Here is a 22,093-nt window from a genome sequence, read left to right on the forward strand (position 1 = left end):
CCTTTGTCCCCCTATGACGCCATCATTATTAAAACTGAACTTGTTGCCTCATCTCCATACCCACAAAGTTTTGAATTTGTATTGATATTCTCACACACAACCAGTTTATATAGGTCTGTCTTTGGATTCTCCACTCCAAACATGCCTCTGAGGAAGTAGGCTCAAGTATACAAAAGCTCATGTTACCAGCTTCTTTCTTTCAGTTGGTCTCAAAGGTGCTACAAGATCCCTCTGCATACTGATTTTCCAGATTAACATAGCTATACCTTTGAATTCTATCCTCATAGAAGGTGACATACTTTTAACAAAAAGAGTGGCTTGGTGTCAAGAAATCCTTTCTTGTTGAAAATTAGAACCTTTGTGAATGTTCCTGGTATCTTTTGCTTTACTACACCACTGCCCATGAGTCAAATTCTGAACATTTGTTGACTTGGTTTCCAGTCCAGCAAGGCCATTTGATATATGTGAACTGCTTTGAGTAAGAATGTTTTATCTGTAAAGCAGGATGAAAGTATGAATGCATGAAGAAATCAGATGGATAGATAATGGATGAATGAGTGGGTGGGTGGATGGATGGATGAAAGAGTGAAGGGTCTTAACTAATCCAGACATAAACCGTCTGCATTTCCACATCCCCTTTCTCTCAAATAGAGATTTCAGGCAGAAATTTAATCAAGCGTTTGGGGTAACAACTGCACCTACTTCATTTCTGCCTGGGTATTCACTGCATGCTCTTGAGGTTGCGAATTTGCATTAAGTATTTTGCAAATGCATCAGGCAAAAATTTATGGTCTATGTATGAAGCATGTCACTGGGATACCCGCACCTGTTGAATTTTTGCCAGCTCTGCATAGCTCAATGATTAAGTGAAATGTGGGTGCAGGGAGCTTAATGACAGATATGGTACAAGATCTTCACTGCTTACATAATGTGGGAAGAATCATGAAAGTTAATCCCTTCATTCTAACGTGCTTCTTTTTCCCCTCTGTAATTAGAAATGGACTGTATCTTCCCCTTTGTGTTTCATGGCAAGTCATACAACACCTGCACCAGAGCTGGTCGCAATGATCGAAAGCGCTGGTGTTCTCTCACTGCTGATGCTGACAATGACAAGAAGTGGATTCTGTGCTGATTCAGAAGAAGGGAGTTCAGGTGAGACAGTGGCACAGTTGATTTGGTTCACAACACTACCTACCCATGCACTGACCAGCTTTCTCAAACGGAGCTCCCTCCATCTGTTTAGGACAACAGCTTTCATCAGCCCCACTCAACATGCTTGAAACATGTTGGTAAAAGCTGCAATTTATTTTCAGTACCATAGGAAAGGGGGGTATTATGCTTTTTGTCCATGAACATCCCACTCTATTCCATCTATAGTTTGTGGTTGCTTTTGTTACTGTTGTGTGCTTTCAAGTTACTTCTGACTTGTGGAGACCCTAAGATGGACCCTATCACAGGGGTTTCTTGGCAGGATTTCTTCAATTGCTTTCTTCTGAGGCTGAGAAAATATTACCCAGTGGGTTTCCATGGCCAAGTGGGAATTTGAAGCCTTGTCTCCAGAAGTCCTTGTCCAGTACTTAAGCCATACTGGCTCTCTCTAGCACTGACACATGTTATGGTGTGATTGGTTAGGGAAGATACCATTCATCCTGAACAGCAGCAATTTTAAAAACCATTTTATCTCCCTTCTCTGGGAAATTTTCTTTCTTGTGACTCTCTCTCTCTCTGTGTTTGTGCGTGTGAGAAAGACAGGATGGGCGTTAAGTGTTCTGAACACATCCTCATGTGTTCGGCTGGACATAACGTAGTCTTTGGGTTAAAAATTATTCCCCATTCCCATTTTGCAGTTCCCCCTACAAAAAGGTGCAGTCTTGGAAGCTAAGCAGGGTCAGCCCTGGTTAATATTTAGATGGGTGCTGTAGGCTATACCCAACATGTACTGAGATGGCTGTTATGGTAGCCATGAACTCTTCAGCAGGCCCTGTCAGGACCACCTTGGCATAGTTGCTGAAATCCCCCATGACCAAGGTTCTGAAGTTCTCCAGAACTACCTCTGAGACCACTTTAACCAACTTGGGCAGGGAGGCTACTGTATAGCAGGGTGGGCTGAACACCAACAGCATGCCTGCTCTGGCTCTTTGGCTTAGCACAGGGTACTGGGGAGCATGCAATTGCTGAACAAATTGCTGAATGAGTAGGACAAGGCTCACACTGATGGAGCTCTTCACTTTTTCCCCACACAGGCTATGAGGCATTAAAAGGGAGATGCAATCTGCATCATAAAAATGCACCATGATAGTAACTGGTATCAGGCAGAACCATAGGTTTACTAAATGAATGGCAAACAAACAGACAAACAAACAAATAAATACATACATAAATTTGTGACCCATGTTGAGTTTTTGCAGTGCTCCTGGTTTTGCAAGATTTGCTCTGTGCATGTGTCTAGGGCATATTGGTCATAGTACTGGCACTTACAATTCTTCTTGTCGTCTTTTCAGCTTGTGTCCAAAAGACTAGCCACTTAGCTTTCCTAAGACGTTTGTGGTTAACATTTGGATATTCCTGAATGTGAGCACCCAGCATGTCATGAAACCAGAAAATGAATCAACTGAATGCAGCAGATCTGTATTCCTTTTATTTTGATGACTTCTGTACCTTGGAGTATATGCATCTCAGATGCAGACTTCTGCCTTTCTCACTTGCTTCTTTTTGAATAACTGCTTTGCAAGATGTCTTCTGTCAACCAAGGAGAATAGGAACAAGAGATCTCACCCATCACTGCTGCCTTACACCAGATACAAACGACTGGGTTCAGACATATGAGCTTGTCATTTGAGAACTCTAGTAACCAGCAGCATCTTCAATTTCTATGTCATCTAGGGATGTAAATATCCAGCTGTTTCATTTTCGCATATGAGGATAAATGATTTCTTTGGTTTACTCCCTGCGAATATTCATGTTCAATTCTTGCCTGGTATTTTCACTGAAGTGTTTCAGAAAAGTATTAACACAAATACATGTGCATCTTTTACATTAAAATATGTAATAAAACATTCCTCCCTTCCCTGCAAAATACCTGTTTTCAGATACTCACCTCAGTGGAGTAAAAGTGAATCTCAATATTTGTGGTATTGTAAGTCTGGCCTACAAGATTGTAAATGCTGAACAGAATACCAGAAAGTGTATATGACAAATCAGAACTGACATATTTGTCCATCTCAAGCCATGATGGAGTTTATCACACAGGAGGAATTTCTCTTAATTTCGAATGAAAAGAAAGTGGGGCCAGGATGCATTCACGTGAATTCGCTACTTCAGCGAATTTACATGAATTCAATTGCATTCAAACTGACTTCCCATTGCCCAAAAACAGCTTGCCATTGCCCGAAACTGCATGTGATCACCTCTCACGCAATAATGTGAAACCCCATGATTGCATTCGGACTGACTTCCCATTGCCTGAAGTTGCGTGTGGTAGTCTATCACGGAATAATGTTAAACCCATTATTCCATTCAGATTGCTATTGGATTATACTTCCAATTTCCCTTGTCTGATAACGTCCCATGACACATAGCTTTTGTCCTGTCTGCATGTGACTTGCTGCAATGGCAGCCATGACAGGCAGCACAGTGGGATATGCATATGAACAGCTACCTAGCATCATAATGGAGAGGCCCAGGTAATGGGAGAAGCTGAGGCATCTCTGGGGCCAGAATACTCTGGGCTGCTCCCAGAGTAATCTGGCTGGTATGGACACCACCCTTGTTATACATCAAGCCCCAACACATTCCTCCATAACTATACATGTGGAATTCATTTTCTATATTCAAGCAGGTAGTGAAACCAGTTAATCATCACATGTAAAAGAAGAATGCATGCATGCATAAATAGAAGTAATCAATGTATAAAACAGTACCTCTCCCCACACAATTACTGTGCTTCAAGAACTGCATCAGCCCCTCACAACTTTCTTTCCTCTAATGAGTAGTTAGGGCATAAAGGACTTTATAAATGGTCAAGTGAACAAGTCACCCAACATGACTGCAACTAGTACCAAACAAAACCAGGAAGCAAGGTCTCTGCCCCCATGAATATCCCACAAGGAATCTAGCAAGACCCCAGAACCTCTCCCAACATGTGGACAATGTGGGAACAACCCCTCTCACATATTTAAAAACACTGTGGTAGGAGTGGCAAGCACATTAAGCAATATGCCAATAATCAGTTAAAATTAATAATGGAAAGATCAGCACAGAGGGAGAGATTCAGGCTGATCCCTTTCATTGCACCATCACTTTTATATTTATAGGGAATCTTTTTTGTTTGTTCAAAAAAGAGGTAGGGAAAGTGCATGTAGCTCCCAAGGATGTTTCTAGAACTGCTGCCCCCAACATTTTTGTCAATATTTTAATAAAAATGCCCCTATGCTAGATAGGTGGGAGGAATTTTTTTCCATATTTTTGCCTCCCTCCCCCAGTTTCTCCTTTAGGCCCAGAAGAAGCCTTCAACTGGGAAAGTAAACAGAACTTGACTTTTCTCAGCTTTTGCTTCATCCAAATACAGTCCTGGGGAATAGAATATAAACATGTGGCACATGGGAGGCATTTTTATTAAAACTATTAGGAAAAAAAAGTTTTAAAAGTATTTTAAAATTCTGAAGGTGCTTGGTTGTCATTCCCTAATATTTTGAAGGGGTTAACAGGCGTTATCGTGCTTTTTGTCCATGATCATTCCACTCTATTCCATCTATGGTTTATTGCTACTGTTGTTGCTGTTGCTGTTGCTTTTGTTGTTGCCTTCAAGTCTTTTCTGATTTATGGTGACCCTAATGTGACACTATCACAGGGTTTTCTGGGGCTGAGTGTGTATGACTCACCTAAGGTCACCAAGTATGTTTCTACGGTCAAGTGAGGAATCAAATGGTGGTCTGCAGAGTCATAGTCAAATGCTCAAATCACTGCACCACACTGGCTCTTGGAACAAATATAGATGAAATGAAAGAAGTGCTCCTAGAATGCAGAAGATCCTTAGGTAGCTCTCTGCGCAGCTCTTATGGCTGTATTGTATAGTTTCAGAGAGCTCCATATAAAAACTCTGATCTCCACCTCTCTTTATTGCAAAATTATAAATTCTTTCCCCTCCCATTCACACCCTTGTTGTCTCATCTCTGCTACACAGGTGTCATATTGTTGAACTTTAGCTAGGTATCCTTTTCAAAAACACAGAGATATTTTCTACTTACCAGGAGACCATCTTTTAACCATTGTTCTCACAGAAGAAACATCACCTGACTACGCCGGACTATTATGGTTAACAAAGGAACAGTCAGGGAAGAGTCCTTAAAGTTTAGCTCCTGGTGACTTGCCAGACATCAGAAATGTATGGTTGTGGGAGGAAGGAGTGGCCCAGTGTGATTTATAAATACGACACTCCTTTTGCCTGTTGGACTACCTTAGAGAGGAGATGGCCCTAATCCTGGCATCACGTATATACAGGTGGGCTCTCCTACCACTGGTCACAGCAAGTCTAGGTAAGGAACATTCCTTGTTATTAGTTGTGGTTCATTTACCTGCGCTAAAATATCCCTGTTCTGTGTTTTCAATAGCTCTGTTACAGTAACCACAGGTGTTAAAGAATGCTATAGGAAAAAGAGAGAGAAACTGTGGTTGAAGACATAAAATACTAACTCAGATGAGAGAGAAATAAGTGGTGGTAGCATCACTAGTAATACCTGGGGATAAATAAATAAAGAAACCAAGAGAGAAGGGAGATAAGTATATGATTTCATGGACCAGAATTTCATCTTAGGAAGATAGAATCATAGAGTTGGAAGAGACTACAAGGGCCATCCAGTCCAACCCCCTGCCATGCAGGAAATCCAAATCAAAGCATTCCCCGACCTAGAAGATGGAATAGGAAAGGATTCTTTTTTATTTGTGTGTGGGGGTTTATATAACAGTCTTAAGGATGTTTAATCATCCTTAATTATTTTTTGCTGTTGTTGCTTTGTGGGTTCAAGTCATTTTTGATTATGGTGACCCTAAGGTGAACACACTTCATGATTTGTTCAGAAAGGGGTTTGCCTTTATCTCCCTTCCATCCAGTGAAATCAGATCCCATTGACTTCAGTGGGTCTACTTTAAAGATGGTTAAAGATGTTTTTTCAGTCATAGTGTTTCCCAAATCAATTCACAGTAACAGTATGTTTAGAAGGTTGCAACTGATAATGTTGGATACTGTGATAGGTATCTAAATCTGATCCTTTCTGGATATTGTTACTCTGCAGCTTTGTAAGAATTCCTGAGGCATGGGAGGCAACCTTCTTGAGCAAGCTATCTTCACACTGCTAACAGCATCCATCATACCTGTCTAACTGGTTGAATTTCTTTCCCATTCCTTTTCAATGGCAGTGACATCAAAGGGGGAAGCTGGGTGAGGCTGTTCATCAGAGTCCTCTCCCCAGTCCTCCACAGGACCTGAGATAATGCCATCAATATCACTAGTTCTCAGAAGTCTTAACAGTATTGTTGATGGTAATTGGTGTTTCTGGTGGGATAATGTTATATTAGGTCTTTGCTTAATCTTCTTGCTGGTGTTTCTGTCTCATCAGTCTTATAGCCATAGCCTAGAAGAATGGGCCTTAAATCCTACTAGACTTGCTAAGTTCAGTAGTTGAAATATTTTAGTCTTCGTATCACCGTTAACCAAATGACTCAATTCCTGGTTCTTCTCCCTCCATAGGATGGTAGGAAAAATGAGGCTGCCTGACTTACTGAGCTTTGTTGCCACTGGGGGGAAAGCTGTGAGCCATCACATCCATCCCCAGCTGACTGTGTCCCAGGGAGCACCAGGCCAGGCCTGCAGGGCCATGATTGGCTGACGGGGCAGTGTGAGGGTGGTACTTACATCCTTGATGTTGGGACTACAACTCCTGACATCAGGTTTGGAAGTGCTGCCCCACTGGATGCCAGCTGGAGAAAGGGGTCCAAGGGATTGGCCAGGAAGCCGGAAGGAATGGGAACTTCTGGGTCTCCTGGGCTTCCATTGGTTGTTTAAGACCATGCGGTGCCATTGGTCAGTGCCATTCAGAGAACAACTCTTCCCACCCACGTACCTTCCCTCAGTTTGGAGATGTGGTTGTGCTGCCTGTCCTGCTCACCTCTACTGAGGGCAGCACAGCAGGGGATATATGCCAAGGAGTAGTCCAGAGTCCAGTTCAAGGGTCACACAATACCAGCCAGTCAGTCACACCAAAGGGCAGAGGCAAGAGCATAGTCACAAAGCAAATCCAGAGTTCAGGTAACTTGAATCCAAGAGCAAGGAATACAGGAACAACAAGACTGGTTGTTGGCTACAAAGAACCTCTGCAGCTGGAGGTCTTTTAAATGGTCTGTGCTTCTCTCAGCTGAAACCAGCTCTCCTCTTGGCTTCTGGCCTGGAAGACCTCTTCAAAGACTCCTTGACATGCCTTTTCAGCAGAGGTCCTAGCACCTGCAGCCTAGAGTCCACAGAGTCTGTTTCTCCCATAGCCTGCTCTGGGACTGCTGATCCAGGAAGTCCCAGATCTGCCCCTGTCTCAGTCCCCTCCATGTTTTCAGAATCTGAGTCCTCTGACTGTGCCTCTAAATCAGGCCCAAGGCCAGGGCAGCCCATGACACTGTCACAATTTTATGGAGCCAGTGGCATAGGTCTTGGATCTGGTAGGCATTTGTGTATGGTGCTGCAGAGCACCATATCTGGAGTTCGTCAGGAACTCGGGGGTGCTGGGTGCATGGAATATTGCCATCATGGAGGCAATGCCGGATCAGTGTCCCTTGGTGACAAGGGGTAGAGATGCAAACAAGTGATAAACCAGTTACCTGAGTTACCCCTTTGTCATCCAAGGCTTGAAGAATGTGGATGTGAACAACTACAGCTCATCTGTGAGCAACTACACACACCTTCCACACAGCTAGGCCAAAAAATATGCTTCCTGAGAAAGTTTCATTTTGTTGGTTTCTGTGTGTAGGGTGGGTAGAAGACACTGTCCATTTCTTGATGATCTTTGATAGTGGTTCACGCTACAATGAGATTTTGAATTCTACTGGTCTCCACCCAGTTTTGTGTTATTTTCTTTTTGTAAGCTGTTCCTAGGGAGATTGTAGCAAACTTAGCAGATTGTAATAGCTCCCTTTCCTATAACTTTGTCTTCTGTTTCCATTCCAGCCCCTCGTCCCTGTGTCTTCCCCTTTATTTACAAGCAGAAATCCTATACCTCTTGCACCAAGGATGGTGCTATTGATCAGAAGTTGTGGTGTGCTACAACTGCAAACTATGACAGAGATCGCAAATGGAAGCAATGTGCTCTTTATGGTGAGTGATTCCCACTGATAAGATCCCTTTGTGGACAACAATGACAGTGATGAAGAGCTAGAATACTCATCCATGGGTGCATATACACGACAGAAAGAAGGCAGTTTGACACAAATGCTGTAGTGCCATCCTATGGAATTTGGGATTTGTAATTTTACAATGTCTTTAGTCATTTCTATCAAAAATGCTGATGCCCCCAAAAGCTACAAATCCCAGGATTCTGTAGGATGGAGCCATGGTAATTAAAGAGGTGCCAAATGGCATTATTTCTACAGTGTAGATGCACCCCATATTCTCCCTCAGTGCAAGGACTCCTCAGTCAGGATTTTAATCAGAAGAAGAGGAGAAGGAGGAGGAAGAGGAGGAAGAAGAAGACTGCTGAGAATAGGAAGTGACAGTGAAACAGCAGTGGATTGGGAGAAAAGAAACTTGTTAGAATAAATTCATTGTCTTTAGTGCATTCAAATTTTCAACAATGATTTTGGATTTTTAAAAAATTGAAAAAATACTGAGGACATTTTTTCTGAATGATGATTATAAGGATTAACATTTTGTGTTATTTTAGCTCGCTATAGCATCTTATTTTAAACAATGTTTTAAAATGTTAACAATTAATAATTTTTATATGTCTTTTTTAAACATTGTAACAGAAATAAATTGTATTCTTTAAAGGCTCACCAATAAGAAATAATTTCTGTTTAGCAATTTAATATTTATTGCTGACAGCCTGTTTGTTAAATTCCATTTGGAATAGACCCATTGAAAGAACTGTTGAATGGTGTGTTAACACATAGGTACACCTAACTGATTCAGTGGATCTACTCTAGATATAGAATCAGAGTCTTAGGATCATGAAATCATAGGCTGAAAGGGGTCCCTGATTCCATTGCCCAACTGCTGTCACTATCAAGATGTTCCTTCCAATGTTTAACAGAAATCTGCCCTTCTTTAACTTAAAACCCTTAGACATAGGACCTTATCGCACCCACTTTTGCCCCTGATCTGGGCATGGGCAGAGGATGCATGTGGAAACACATTTTATCACATGCCATACTATCCTCAAGGCATCCCCATGCCATCGCCTGATGCTAAGCCATCCCCGATCAGGGCTCAGCTGTGTGATTTTACTCAGTTGGAAAGCTTCTGTCTTTCAAAATTCATGTCCCTGAGCCCTGATTGTGGATGGCGATGGCATGGGGACGCCTCTGAGACTGCAGAGAACAAACCTCCACCTTCCTTTTTGTGTTGGCCCTTGAGGTATTTAAAGAGTGCAATCATGTCTCTCCTCAGTCTTCTCCTCACCTAATTGAACATGCCCAGCTCTTTCAACATCTCTTCATAAGTCAGGACTAATAAGAAGATTTAGGTCAACATGTGAACACAAACATGTTCAAGTTCTGGGCTGGAGAGGAGATGACAGTTTATGGATTTAAGAAAATATCTCAGTATTTAAGGAGATTTTTTTTGGAGGGAGATATTTCACATGCATCCCAAAGCACTATTTTGGTTCCAGTATTGAAATGGGTAGGTGTAGTGGTTTGAGCATTGGACTATGACTCTGAAGACATGAATTTGAGTTCCTACTCAGCCACGGAAATCCTCTGGGTAGCCTTGGCCAAATCACCCTCTCTCATTCTCAGAGGAAGGTAAAGGCAAAACACCTCTGAACAAATTTGAACAAAACAAGAAACCCTCATGATAGGTTAACCTTAGGGTCATCATAAGTCAGAAACAACTTGAAAGCACATAACATCAACAATTGAAGTGGGTAAACAATTGGCAGAGCTATATCTATGAAGCAAACAAAATGTTGGGGAATTCCTATTTGCTCACAAGTGTAAGTTCAGCCCTGAGTATGCTCAAAAGACAGGTATGCTGTCAAAGGATCACAAGTCTCTCTTAAAGACAATCATTGCTACTACTGGATAGCAGTACATACTGTATTAACATCTAAATTCTTCTGTTTCTAGAGTATGGGGGTAATTCTGGTGGACAAAACTGTACTTTCCCCTTTGTCTACAAGAAACGAACATTCTACACCTGTACTGATGAGAATGCTCTGTTTGGAAGATTCTGGTGTGCCACAACTGGGAGCTATGACAAAGACCAGAAGTGGAGCTACTGCGCTGATACTAGTAAGAAATCGAAGGGATTTAGTTTAAAACGAAGTTGGATGCCATTAGTCAAGCAGAGTGTTGGAAAAAGGGAAAAACGATTATGAGGAGGAGTTGGGTACAAGAGGAGATTTTTGATAATATACTCTGCAGTGAAATGCTTTGTAGTAGAGAAGAGGCACCATGCAGAGATGGAAGTGATGCAGAAAACAGAGGTCACAAGCAGGACATAGGCCATGCACGTTAAGAGTTGATTTGTTGTAGGGAAGTGTGAGGAATCCCTTCAGGGAGACTTTTTAATTTTTTAAATGGATTTTGACCAGTTTGCAGTGCACTTCACAGACTGTCTGGGGGCAGTCTGTCTCAACGTGGTGTTCATTTGCAGTACTGATAGAAAAAAAATGTGCATGGTTCAAATTTGTGCAAAATTTTGCTTAAAAGCATTTTACTTACTGTATATGGAGAATGTATTCAGATAATGTGTATACAACATTTTTTAAAAAAATACACAAACATGTACACATCTGAAAAGGAAAAAAAGCAAAAGCAAGAGAGAGAGAGAGCGAGAGAGAGAGAGAGATTGAGCACAGTGAAAACAACATGCATTAACCAGATGTGTAGGTAATAAGAAAAGAGTCCATAATCTATGAGTGCATAGTTCTTTGCTTTGCACATCATGGCCATCTCTTGTTAACAATAAAAAGGGATTCAAGGGAGCTATATAGACAAGAACAAATGGAGCCAGTGGGCCCAGGGCCATTTTTTGCCGTGTGTGTGTTGTTGTGGGGTGGGGGGTTGTAAATGAAATGGCCAAAACTGATATCAGGGGATGTGAGGGCTTTTCACCCGGTCTTGACCCTTCTGGACTCCCCAGGGGTCAAAATGATTTTTTGTGTGAAAAAAAAAATTGGGCTCCAAAAGGCATTGGGAAGAAAGGCCCACATAATATGCCACCATGTGTTCTAGGTGGTGTTGAGGAGCATTTGGGGACATTTTTTTGGTGGAGCAGGTGGGGGGTGGGTGCAGTCCTCCAAGAACTGCTGGATAGCTATTCATCCCTTTAGTCTTCTACAGTTGCCCACCTGAGATTAGATAGACCAGTGGTGTGAGTACATGAGTGCCTCCATGAGACTATTAATTAAATAATTAAAATATGTATGTGTCTGGCCCTGTAGTAAAATAATTATAAAACAAGAAACAAAAATCAGAGACTTGAAAATGAAGTACATGTCATAGAGACAGGGAAGACAACTGCAGAATCTGGTGTCTCATCAGTCTAAGTTATCTAGATCACAATGTAAACCAGAAAAGGAATGAAAGGCATCACAAAATTAGAAAAGTCAACACCAGAAAGAAGAAATAGAGACACGAATTATCTCTATTGAGCCTTGCCTGGAGATGTCTTCTTGGCAACAAGCCTGTCACCCATCTTTTTAGCATTGATATCATATGTTATTTCTGTTGTATAATACCATGGGAGGTTCTTATTATGTTTCCGTTTTCTAAGCTGTAAATAGAAAGAATGCTAAGTGTTTTGAATACAGGTTGTTAAAACCAATATCTGTGTTGGTGGGCGACTCTCGCTGGATTGTTGTTGCATTTTAAACACTTTCATTGCAGAGGTGGAGAGTGATTAAATCAGCACCATGGAAGCTGATATTTAACATTTCCACACCCAATAATGTAGTAGAAAATTCTGACATGCAGGGACTCAGTGTGGTAACCTCATAGCTGTGCTCAAGGATTCTTTTTTTAAAATGCAGGCTGCTTGTTTGATATACATTGTGTGAACCAGTTCTGGCAGGTTTCACCTTTTGTGAAGCTAATGCTTTTTTAATTGGATATTTAAGAGTAAGCCATCCCTATACCAACAGAGATTACTTGCAACAATACCACAAACATCGCTTGGAAGAGGAACCCTGAGGAGGCAGATTATGGTGTCACTTTTGGTTTAAGAAATACCAGCCTTTTCTTCTTTCTCATATCCTCATCTCTGTCTAGAACTAATTGCAGATTCTCAGGGCCATGTGTCTTCCTTCACCTACAACTTCAAGTCCTACACAACTTGCACTACTGATGGAGAATCTAATGGGAAGCTCTGGTGTTCTCTCACCAGCAACATGATGTAGATTTTAAGCCGGGCTACTGTGATCAATCATGGTAAGGAAACAAAAAACAGGCAGGAAAGCTCTCACCTTCAGAATGTGTGGTACATAGGTGGAAGCAACAGGCAAGTAGGATGTGGTATCTGGTTACCATACAAGAAATACTTTTGATTATTTGATTAACAGTGTTGTAATTACAGATTCACACAGATCACCCACCTGCCAAGTTAGAAACTAAAACCCAAACAGACAGACCAAAATAAAGCTGCTTTGGGTCACTTTGGAGGTACTGTTTAAGTGATGCATACGTCCAAGATGCCAGAAACAATGCCAAAGTCATGCTCCAGTCCTAAGGACTGGAGCGCAGCTTTGGCACAGCTTCTGGCCTCTTAAGATGCATGTGACATTTAAACAGCATACCTCCAAGTGACCCAAAGCGCAGTTATTGGCCTGTCGTTTTTCAGCCTAAGTCTTAGGATGACCACTATAGGTGCATGGCATGGAAGGAGGCATTGGAGGAGATGGTCAGTACAGTTGGGCATTGCAAGAGGGAGCAATGACTGCAGAAGCCATCTCTGTCGGGGGAGGAAGCAACCTGCAAACTTCCAAACTGTGAGGTAGCATTCTCTGGTGACGAAGATGGCTTTTCCTGTGTTCCTTTGCAGCTATTATGCATGACTCCAAAATGTCCCTTATGGCAGCACAACAGACTATTAATTCAATGCAAGGAACCAACAGATCTGGTCTCGGAGCCCAAGAAAGCAATGGTTAGAATCCTGTTTAGCACGTAACATGCTATGTTTCCCCTACATAAGTGATTTTCATTTGTGTTTCATATAGAATGTATTAGATAGTCAGGCCATGATTATGGGGAGTGGAGTTGCAAATAGATGCACACAATGTAGGGTTATGCATGGACTTTGGTTGTCCATTGGGTTTTAGGGTTGCCATAATGGAGGACCTCGAAACCGGGACAAATGGTAGGACAAGGTTTGAAAATGTAGGACATTTTTAAATTTCCTGGCTAGGAAATTAAAAAAAAGTCCTAGATTTTTAAACCTGTGTCCTCCTCCTCCTCCGCGCCGGGGAGGGGAGCCTAGCCGGCTCCAGGCCGAGAAGGGCAGGGGGGAAGCTTGGCATCGCGGCGATCGCCACGGTGCCAGGCTTCCTCCTCCTCTCCGGCCTGGGAGGGAGCCTAGGCCGGGCTCCAGGCCAGAAAGAGCGGAGGCTGCTCCTCATCACCGCGATTGCCGCGGGGGGAAGCAGCGGCTGCCTCCTCCTGGCCTGGGAAGAAGCCTCGGCCGGCTCCCAGGCCGGGAAGGAGTGGGGTGGCCGCCCCATCGCGGCGATCGCTGCAAGGGAAGCGGCCTGCTCCTCCTCCCTTCTGGGAGGAAGCCCAGCCGGCTCCCAGGCCGGGAAAAGAGCAGTGGGCCGCTCCTCATTCGCGGCGATCACCGTGGTGGAAGCGGCCTCCTCCTCCTCCCTGGCTCGCGGAGGCCTTGAGGACCCCGCGGCGGAGCTCCGACCGCGGAGCCGCCTCGAAGATCTTGCTGGACCCGGGAGGGAGCATCTCCGTGGCTGGAGCTCCAACCGTGGAGAGCCTTCCCAGGCCTCAGCAAGGCCTTGGAGCCGCCACGGGGGCTGAGGTTGGGCAGGGCCGTCCTGGTTTGGGTTGCCAAACTGGACCGAGACGGGTTGGCACCGCCCAAACCGGGATTGTCCCGACCCCCGGCGGGATATGGCAGCCCTAATTGGGTTGTACATTTGCTGTTTTGGTTCAGTGTTGTGCAGATTTAGTGCAAACATTTTGCATACAGAAATGTACATATGAAACCATGATATAAAGATCTGATTGAATAGCAGCACCATACCTCAGCAACCTTTTCCCAGGCTCTTCCTTCCAGATGCAATCCAGTAGTGAGTCTATATGTTTCAGCTGTCATAGCCACCTTTGTAAGAAATAGGCTTATAGTTTTTTATTTTATGTAGGACTCTACTGTGTCTGTTTCCACACTTGTGTAGAGGGGGTATCTGCAAGACTGTTGTTGTTTAAAGTTTTGGGTACATGTACAAGTTGGTCATGGAAACTTTAAGATTTGTTCAAAAGAACAAAACTGCACTAGGACTTCTAGTTCATTAACTCATCATACCACACAAACCCCACCAAAATGTTTTATACTAACGTCTTAAATTTCTTCTCTCCTACCCCCCGTTTTCCTTCTCAGAACCCCGTCCCTGTGTCTTTCCTTTCATTTACAAGAAGAAATCCTATTCTACTTGCACTACAGAAGGAGCTGCTGATGGCCAACTGTGGTGTGCCACAACTACCAACTATGACAAAGACAGTAAATGGAAAGCATGTTCCCTTCAAGGTAAAGTGTGGAGGGATGGCAATAAAAGCCATTTTGTTTCAAAACTCCCTATCTGCATAATGAGTTCTTCCTGCAAATACCACAGAGCGTTCTGTTGCACCCAATGTGCTTTATTTCTACACTGCTACTAAATATTTAACAGGGCAATCCCTGCAATTATGAGGGAGTAGATACTGTGGCACAGCCACAAACTGATGGAGGATACAAATGTGTGCCACACAAGCTGCCCTGTTTCTCTCACCAGCCTTCAGGTGCAGTGGAGTCTGTTATTACATTGACAGCATAGAAGAAAATGCCATTGTCAGTTCGGTCAGCTTTTGTACCACCCAATTCACCCAAAACATATGTTCTGTCAAAGTTAAAATGTTATTATCAAAATCAAAAGGAGGGAAAAAGACCTAAAATCACATGGTTTGGTTGATAAAAGTGGAATCACCCCCTCCACTCCACTCCACTCATAATCTGTTCTTATCTGGATCTCGAATATGGAGCTTTCCTAAGGCAAACACTCTTCACATTTCTGAGTATGATCCATCATTGAGCTGATGGCTAGTAGTCAGTGGCACACACCCTTTCGCACCCTTTCCTGAGTGACACAGAGGCATCTGGATATCCAATATATAAAACAAGGCCAGAAAGGCCTTTGGTGTGATTCAAGATTGTTCTGCTTACATTCTTAAATAACCACTTATTCTCTGTCTCCACAGAATATGAAGGGAGCGCCAAAGGGCAGTCCTGTGTTTTTCCCTTCACTGTTGAAAAGCAGACATTCTATACCTGCACCAATAAACCCGCTAAGAATGGGAGGTACTGGTGTGCCACCACAGGGAGTTATGATAAGGACAAGAAGTGGAGCTACTGCGCTGACACAAGTATAACAACTCTCTTAGATTGTTCAGATTATTTCAGTTTATTTCTTACAGTTTTCAGTTGTTCTAAAATGTTTCAAAATGATGTTATTTGTATGTTGCCCTAAGATCTTGAAATATAGGCAGGATATAATTTTAAAACTGAAAACAAATGAATATGTTTCTGAGGCAAGGTGCACTTTTTCCAATGAATCCTGAGGGTGTAAAAATAAAATTCTTTTTCATGTCTACTAAGCTGTTATAAGGCTAGACAGGCACGGCATATATATCACAGGCAGTGCTTATGGGATTTGCAGTCCTATCTAATTATTTGTAAGGCATAAAGTTAGGCACGGCTAACACAGAATACCGCTGACTTAGCAGAAGACAGTGACTTATGTAGCTTCATATACTCTGTTTTCTAGGACTAGATGCAAGCCCCAAGGGATCATGTGCTTTCCCTTTCACTTACAATGGTACATCTTACTCATCTTGCACAACAGCTGGGGAAACCAAAGGGAAACTCTGGTGCTCTCTCACTAACAACTATGACATGGATCTCAGATGGACCTTCTGTGATCCCTCAGGTAGGAATAATATTGAGAAGGACCAGGGAAGGTAAAGCTAATGTGAGTGCTTAGGAGTTACTAAGAAGAATGTAAAACTAAGTTGAGTGCTGAGTGTAGTGGTTAGCATTAGGAGATATTTGCATCTCTGTTCGGTCAAAGGTATAAACAGCATGCAGCACTGAATATAAAACATACAACATATGTCAAAATAAGCATCATTAGAAGCACATCACATTAGTAGAGGACCTACACCTGTTCCACAACAATCTTTTTTATAATTAATTTGTGTGGCAACTCAACAGGGTGGGGGACTCCATAGGGAGTAGATTATGGGAAATTTTTTTACAGGGGAAAGGCTCATCCATCCTCTACCCTCATATGGTGGTTCTAATCATATGGTGCCACTGTATTCTGCTCTAGTCAGGCCCCACCTGGAATATTGTGTCCAGTCCTGGGCACCACAATTTAAAAAGCATGTTGAGAAACTGGAGTGTGTCCAAAGGAGGGTGGCTAAAATGGTGAAGGGCCTGGAAATCATGTCCTATGAGGAACGACTTGGGGAGCTGGGTATGTTTAGCCTTGAGAAGGCTAAGAGATAATATGATAGCCCTGTTTAAATATTTGAACGGATATCATATTGAGGGAGCAAGCTTGTTTTCTGCTGCTCCAGAGACTAGAACGTAGAACAATGGATGCAAACTGCAGGAAAAGAGATTCCACCTCAACATTAGGAGGAACTTCCTGACAGTAAGGGCTGTTCGATAGTGGAACAAACTCCCTCAGAGTGTAGTGGAGTCTCCTTCCCTGGAGGTCTTTAAACCCAAACCCTAACCCAAACCCTAACCGAAACCCTAACCCTAACCAAAACCCTAACCTATACCCTAACCCAAACTGAAACCCAAACACAAACCTTAACCCAAATGCTAACCCAAACCCTAACCATAACCCTAACCCCTAACCCTAACCCTAAGCGAAACCCTAACACTAACCCAAATCCTAACCCTAACCTTAACCCAAACCCAAACCCTAACTCTAACCCTAACCCTAGGGACTCTGCAGACCTGGGAGACAAGTCACTATCTTTTGGGTTTGCTTACCTTGCATGGTTGTCTTGAGGATAAAAGGGGGAATCTTGACAGAATGACCTGAGCTCTTTGGACAAAGAGCAAGACTGAATGTTGTTATTTGATTTCCACTTCAGAAAAGGCCAGCTTCATTGTTTACTTCGTCTGCTCTTATGAACATTTCCTTTCTTTATTCAGAAATCCTTCCTTGCCATTTTCCTTTCATTTGGCAAGGAATATCCTACTCTGAATGTACCAACAGGGGGACTGCTGATAACCAGCTATGGTGTGCCACAACCCCTGATTATGACAAAGATTCTAAATGGAAGGCATGTTCCCTTCAAGGTAGGCAATTCAGTCTTCACAAAGATCTATGTTTAATACTTATACTTTGCATACTGTTGTCTTTTGCATATTCCAGATATCCAGACATCCCTTTGCATACTTATGTTGCAGATTGACATGGCTATGTCTCTGAGTTGTGCTCCTTGAGTGCTGTGGTATAGGACTAAAGCTACACTGAATAGCTCACTATCTTCTGCATGCTAGCCTTTTCTGGCTGTTGATGGTGATCTGGACTTGGATCTAGAACCGATTCCAAAGGTATCATGGAACACCCAGAAGAAATGAAACAGCTCTGTATTACTGTAACTCATGTGGAAAATCCAGGATAGAGAAAACTGAACTAGAGAAAAAGAAATAGACCCAGCATAACTGAGAACTGACCTTCATTAGTGGCCCATATAAGTCCAAGCTTGTTCAGGCTCCTGAAGACTGTGAAGGCTCAACCCTTCATAAAGATGTTTGCTACAAATATTGAACTGTTTCTTCCAGGTCATTCTCATGGCATGATGGTGGGCCTTTTGGCTTGTTTCTTAAAAGTCAGAACATAACTTTTAGATTATATATATATATATATATATATATATATATATATATAACTTTGGAAAATTATGGTTGAACTCTTTCTCACCTTTATTCTGTGTTCTATGCATCTGCAGAGTATGAGGGCAGCTCTGGTGGTCAGCCTTGTGTCTTTCCCTTCATCTACAAAAACCAGACATTCTACACTTGTACTAATGATAATTCAAGGGATGGAAGGTTCTGGTGTGCCACAACAAACAATTATGATACGGATGAGATGTGGAGCTACTGTGCTGACACAAGTAAGATAGTGTGTGTGTGTGTGTGTGTGTGTGTGTGTGTGTGTGTGTGACATTAGCAAGCAGTATTCAGAATGAACATCAGTTGAGGCTGTAAAACCATATTGGTTCTTTACAAGTCTACATTCAAGACTTCTGCTACTGTGTGAACAGCTGTAAAAGAAAGCAAGTCATAAAGTCTAATTGTGCAGGCAAGGAAGCATAACTTAACACTAGATAATGCATTTCAGACTCAGAATGTAAAAGAAATAAGTTTTTTGGGGGGCAGGAAGACCAATCACCTATCTGCTTTATTCTTTTTTACACACCACCCAAACAGATAAGACCAAAAGTGCCCGATGTAAAAGTACTGCATGCTCTTCCCCTCTATCAGGGTTTGGTTCCACTCCCCTCCACAGATGAGAAAAAATGTGCATGCTCAAGTCCCATTATAGTTAATGGGCAGTGATGTGTGTGTGGCCACGTTGGTGTGGCTGCACATGCAACTATTGCCAATGATGGGGTAGGGTAATCTGCAGATGTTTGAGTCTGCAGATGGCTAGCCCACTGATATGGTGGGCCCACTGTACCACTACTGGAAAGTGGAAAATAGCTGAGTGTCATTTAAAGAAACAACTATACCACAGGCAGGGAATATGCAGTCTATCCAACTGGTCTTTCCATGCAACTTTCTCAATCTAGTTTTGTCATGAGAGGTTTTCTGAATGTAAAAATCCACTGATAACATGAAAGAAGCATCAGTGTCAGGAGACTTCTTCTCTTTTTGTATCATCTCTCCATTTCACCACATCCTCCTTGAATAATACCTGCCATAACAAATATTATGTCTTCATGTCTTAATGAAAGGTAGAGTGTTGTAGGTGTTGTTTGGCATTACCATGTGATAGCATAAATGAAGTATTGTTGCCATGAGTGCTCACTCATTCCTTCTTCCTCTTTCCCCATATTCATTCAAGGACTCGATGATAAACCCAAAGGGCCATGCACCTTTCCTTTCATCTACAGAAATAAATCTTACTCGTCATGTACAAGAGATGGTGAATTCGCTGGAAAACTTTGGTGCTCCCTCACCAGCAACTATGATGTGGATCGCAAATGGACTTACTGTAATCCCCCAAATGAGAAAAAACTCAAGTGAAAGGTTTGAGGCAAAGTGAGTTCATGGTGTCCCTAATGCCATGGGGGAAACAAATGTACTTTTGACTTTACTGCTGCTCCTGGGGCACCTGCTCAAAACTGTATAGGAATTCTACCAATGCTGGATCCTATCTCCTCAGAGGGTTGGTTCTCATAGACATTACATAAAACTCAGAGGAGATGTTGGAGAATTGATGGTAAAATCAAAAGTGTATTGGTTATTCCTTCTGCAGTGGATCCATTGGCTGCCCTGGTAGGATGTAAACTGGAGTAGATATATGAGGAAGGAGGGAAAGATATAATGAAAACTGCCAATTTCCTTCATTTTTTAAGACTGATAGCTCTGTTTCCTAGTTTGTAATAAAACTTGTCTTTTTAAAAATTATTATTGTACTCGCAACCCTCCATATTCATGGATTCTTTACTCACAGATTCAACCATCACCCATTGAAAATATGAAAAAATATATAAATTTCAAAAGGCAAACCTTGATTTTGACATTTTATATAAGGAATACAATTTTGCTACACCATTGTATATAATGGTACTTGAACTTCCAAAGATTTTGATATTCAGAGGGGGTCCTGGAACCAAACCCCAGTGGATATCAAGGTCCCATTGTATCTTGCTGAAGACTAGTTCACTTTAATTCGTTGAATTACAAGTCTAGCATGCAATTCTTCACAACAAGGGAATGCAGATATATCTTGCCACTGCACAAGATAACAACGGCAGGAATTTGGGCAGTCTGGCTCCCATTTTACACTGTTGGGTTGTGAATAATATTTGCAATTTTCCTCATCTTTGATGAGAAACTATTCTTGATGCACCAAAATGCTTCACCAAAATAAAATGCTAATCATCATCAGATATTTTTGCGCAGAAAACAGAACAAAAATGCACTTTTGAAAATTTTCATTGTTTTGTGTCCAGTTCTGGGAAACAGTTAAAGCTAGAATTGTACAAAATTCACCAAATGTTTTCTTCCTTCTTGAGGCAGTTTTCTGCCTCATTAGCGGGGCACCATAGAATTTTTTTAATGGTGTTATTAAGCAGAACAGATCACTGCAAGGTAGAAAAATATGTTCTCTTTCTGTGTGTTTTCTTTCTATTATAGTCTTTCTTTCACACTGCAGTATCCATGGGCTTTAACCGAAGAGGGGAAAGCTGAGAAGGGCTGCTGAGAAGATGAGTGTACAGTGCATAAAAGGACATTCTTCAGCCATCTTCCATCTTAAATAAGTGAAGCACCATGAGCAACATGCATGAATTTTCCCTCCTGAAATTCTCTTTTTCTTCTCCAATCCTCCTTCCTTAGCAAAGTTTTTTTTCCCTATCAAATTGAACAAGAATGTTGGAAAAGAAGTGAAAGATGTGTGGAAAAAAAATGTAAAAATCTGTTTACATTTAATAATCTGTTTACATAAAAGGCACACATTAAAACTAATCTATAAATGATGTCTTGCTCCTGTGCATATAGTTAGAATTACAAAAATTAAATCACCCAATTGTTGGAGATGTTGAGACTGTAAAGGGACTTGTTTACATATGTGGCTGGAGTGCTCTAAAATAGTCCAGTTTTGACTTGAATTATCAGCCTCATTAATGAAATTTCAAAGCAAGAAATAGGAACCATTCACCTCTCCTCCTTTTACTTTGGGTCTGGGAAAAAAGGACTTAATATAAAGAGCTGATAGCCTTACTCCTTGCTATTGCAGGATTGGAAATTGCTAAGAATTGGAAAACAGGAAATCTCTCCATGGAGACAGTGGAGATGACTCTGGGAAACTTGGTTGATGGCAAAACTTGACACAATGTGGAAAAAAAAGCCAGTTGTAAAAAAGTTTTGTTTGCTGAAAAGTGGCTCCCCCTTGCTGAATGTGTTAACACCCACTCACCTCCTTCACAGCCCCAGAATTTATGAAAAGATGTTTAGACATTATAGCCAACATAAGACTCATTGTAAGCTGTTTTTATTTGATTGCTAATTTGTTATTTTTAAAATAAAAAAGTAGAATAATTTTTCAACTTAACACTAGTTGACTCTTTCCTCCTTTGAGTTGTATGGGCTCCTGGCATCACTGTATCTGCCCAATTCCTTTCAAAGATATGCTTTGTCATTTTCCTCTCTTTCAGGTGACAAACCAGCTGAATGATTGTGACTCCAGCTATAGTAATTCTCCATCGTGTTTCTCTTGCTTCTTCTCAGTTCTACTTATCTCACAAATGGAAAAAAAGCATTTTTTTTGCAGATTATCTTTATGATTCTGATTGTAAATATACCTATACAATTTGTGCTTGGACATCTAGTTAGTTTGGGTACAAGCAGTGGTGCACAACACATTGACCATTTGCTACATGTACC

General features: G+C 41.9%; 1 protein-coding gene across 1 annotated transcript in view; it reads left to right on the forward strand.

The window, feature by feature from the left end:
* LOC121933665 overlaps nt 1-21,663 on the forward strand; it is a 39,031-nt gene extending 17,368 nt beyond the window's left edge. The window contains exons 12-22 of the mRNA XM_042473648.1: nt 8,210-8,356; nt 10,327-10,491; nt 12,472-12,595; nt 13,770-14,167; nt 14,801-14,947; nt 15,655-15,819; nt 16,221-16,382; nt 17,627-17,773; nt 18,430-18,594; nt 19,548-19,744; nt 20,865-21,663. Coding sequence (XP_042329582.1) covers nt 8,210-8,356; nt 10,327-10,491; nt 12,472-12,595; nt 13,770-14,167; nt 14,801-14,947; nt 15,655-15,819; nt 16,221-16,382; nt 17,627-17,773; nt 18,430-18,594; nt 19,548-19,729 — 1,802 coding nt within the window. The 3' untranslated portion in view covers nt 19,730-19,744; nt 20,865-21,663. The remainder of the gene's footprint in view (nt 1-8,209; nt 8,357-10,326; nt 10,492-12,471; nt 12,596-13,769; nt 14,168-14,800; nt 14,948-15,654; nt 15,820-16,220; nt 16,383-17,626; nt 17,774-18,429; nt 18,595-19,547; nt 19,745-20,864) is intronic.
* Nucleotides 21,664-22,093: the final 430 nt, after the last annotated feature.

Source organism: Sceloporus undulatus, chromosome 6, assembly GCF_019175285.1.
Source record: "Sceloporus undulatus isolate JIND9_A2432 ecotype Alabama chromosome 6, SceUnd_v1.1, whole genome shotgun sequence".
NCBI classification, from domain to species: Eukaryota; Metazoa; Chordata; class Lepidosauria; order Squamata; family Phrynosomatidae; genus Sceloporus; species Sceloporus undulatus.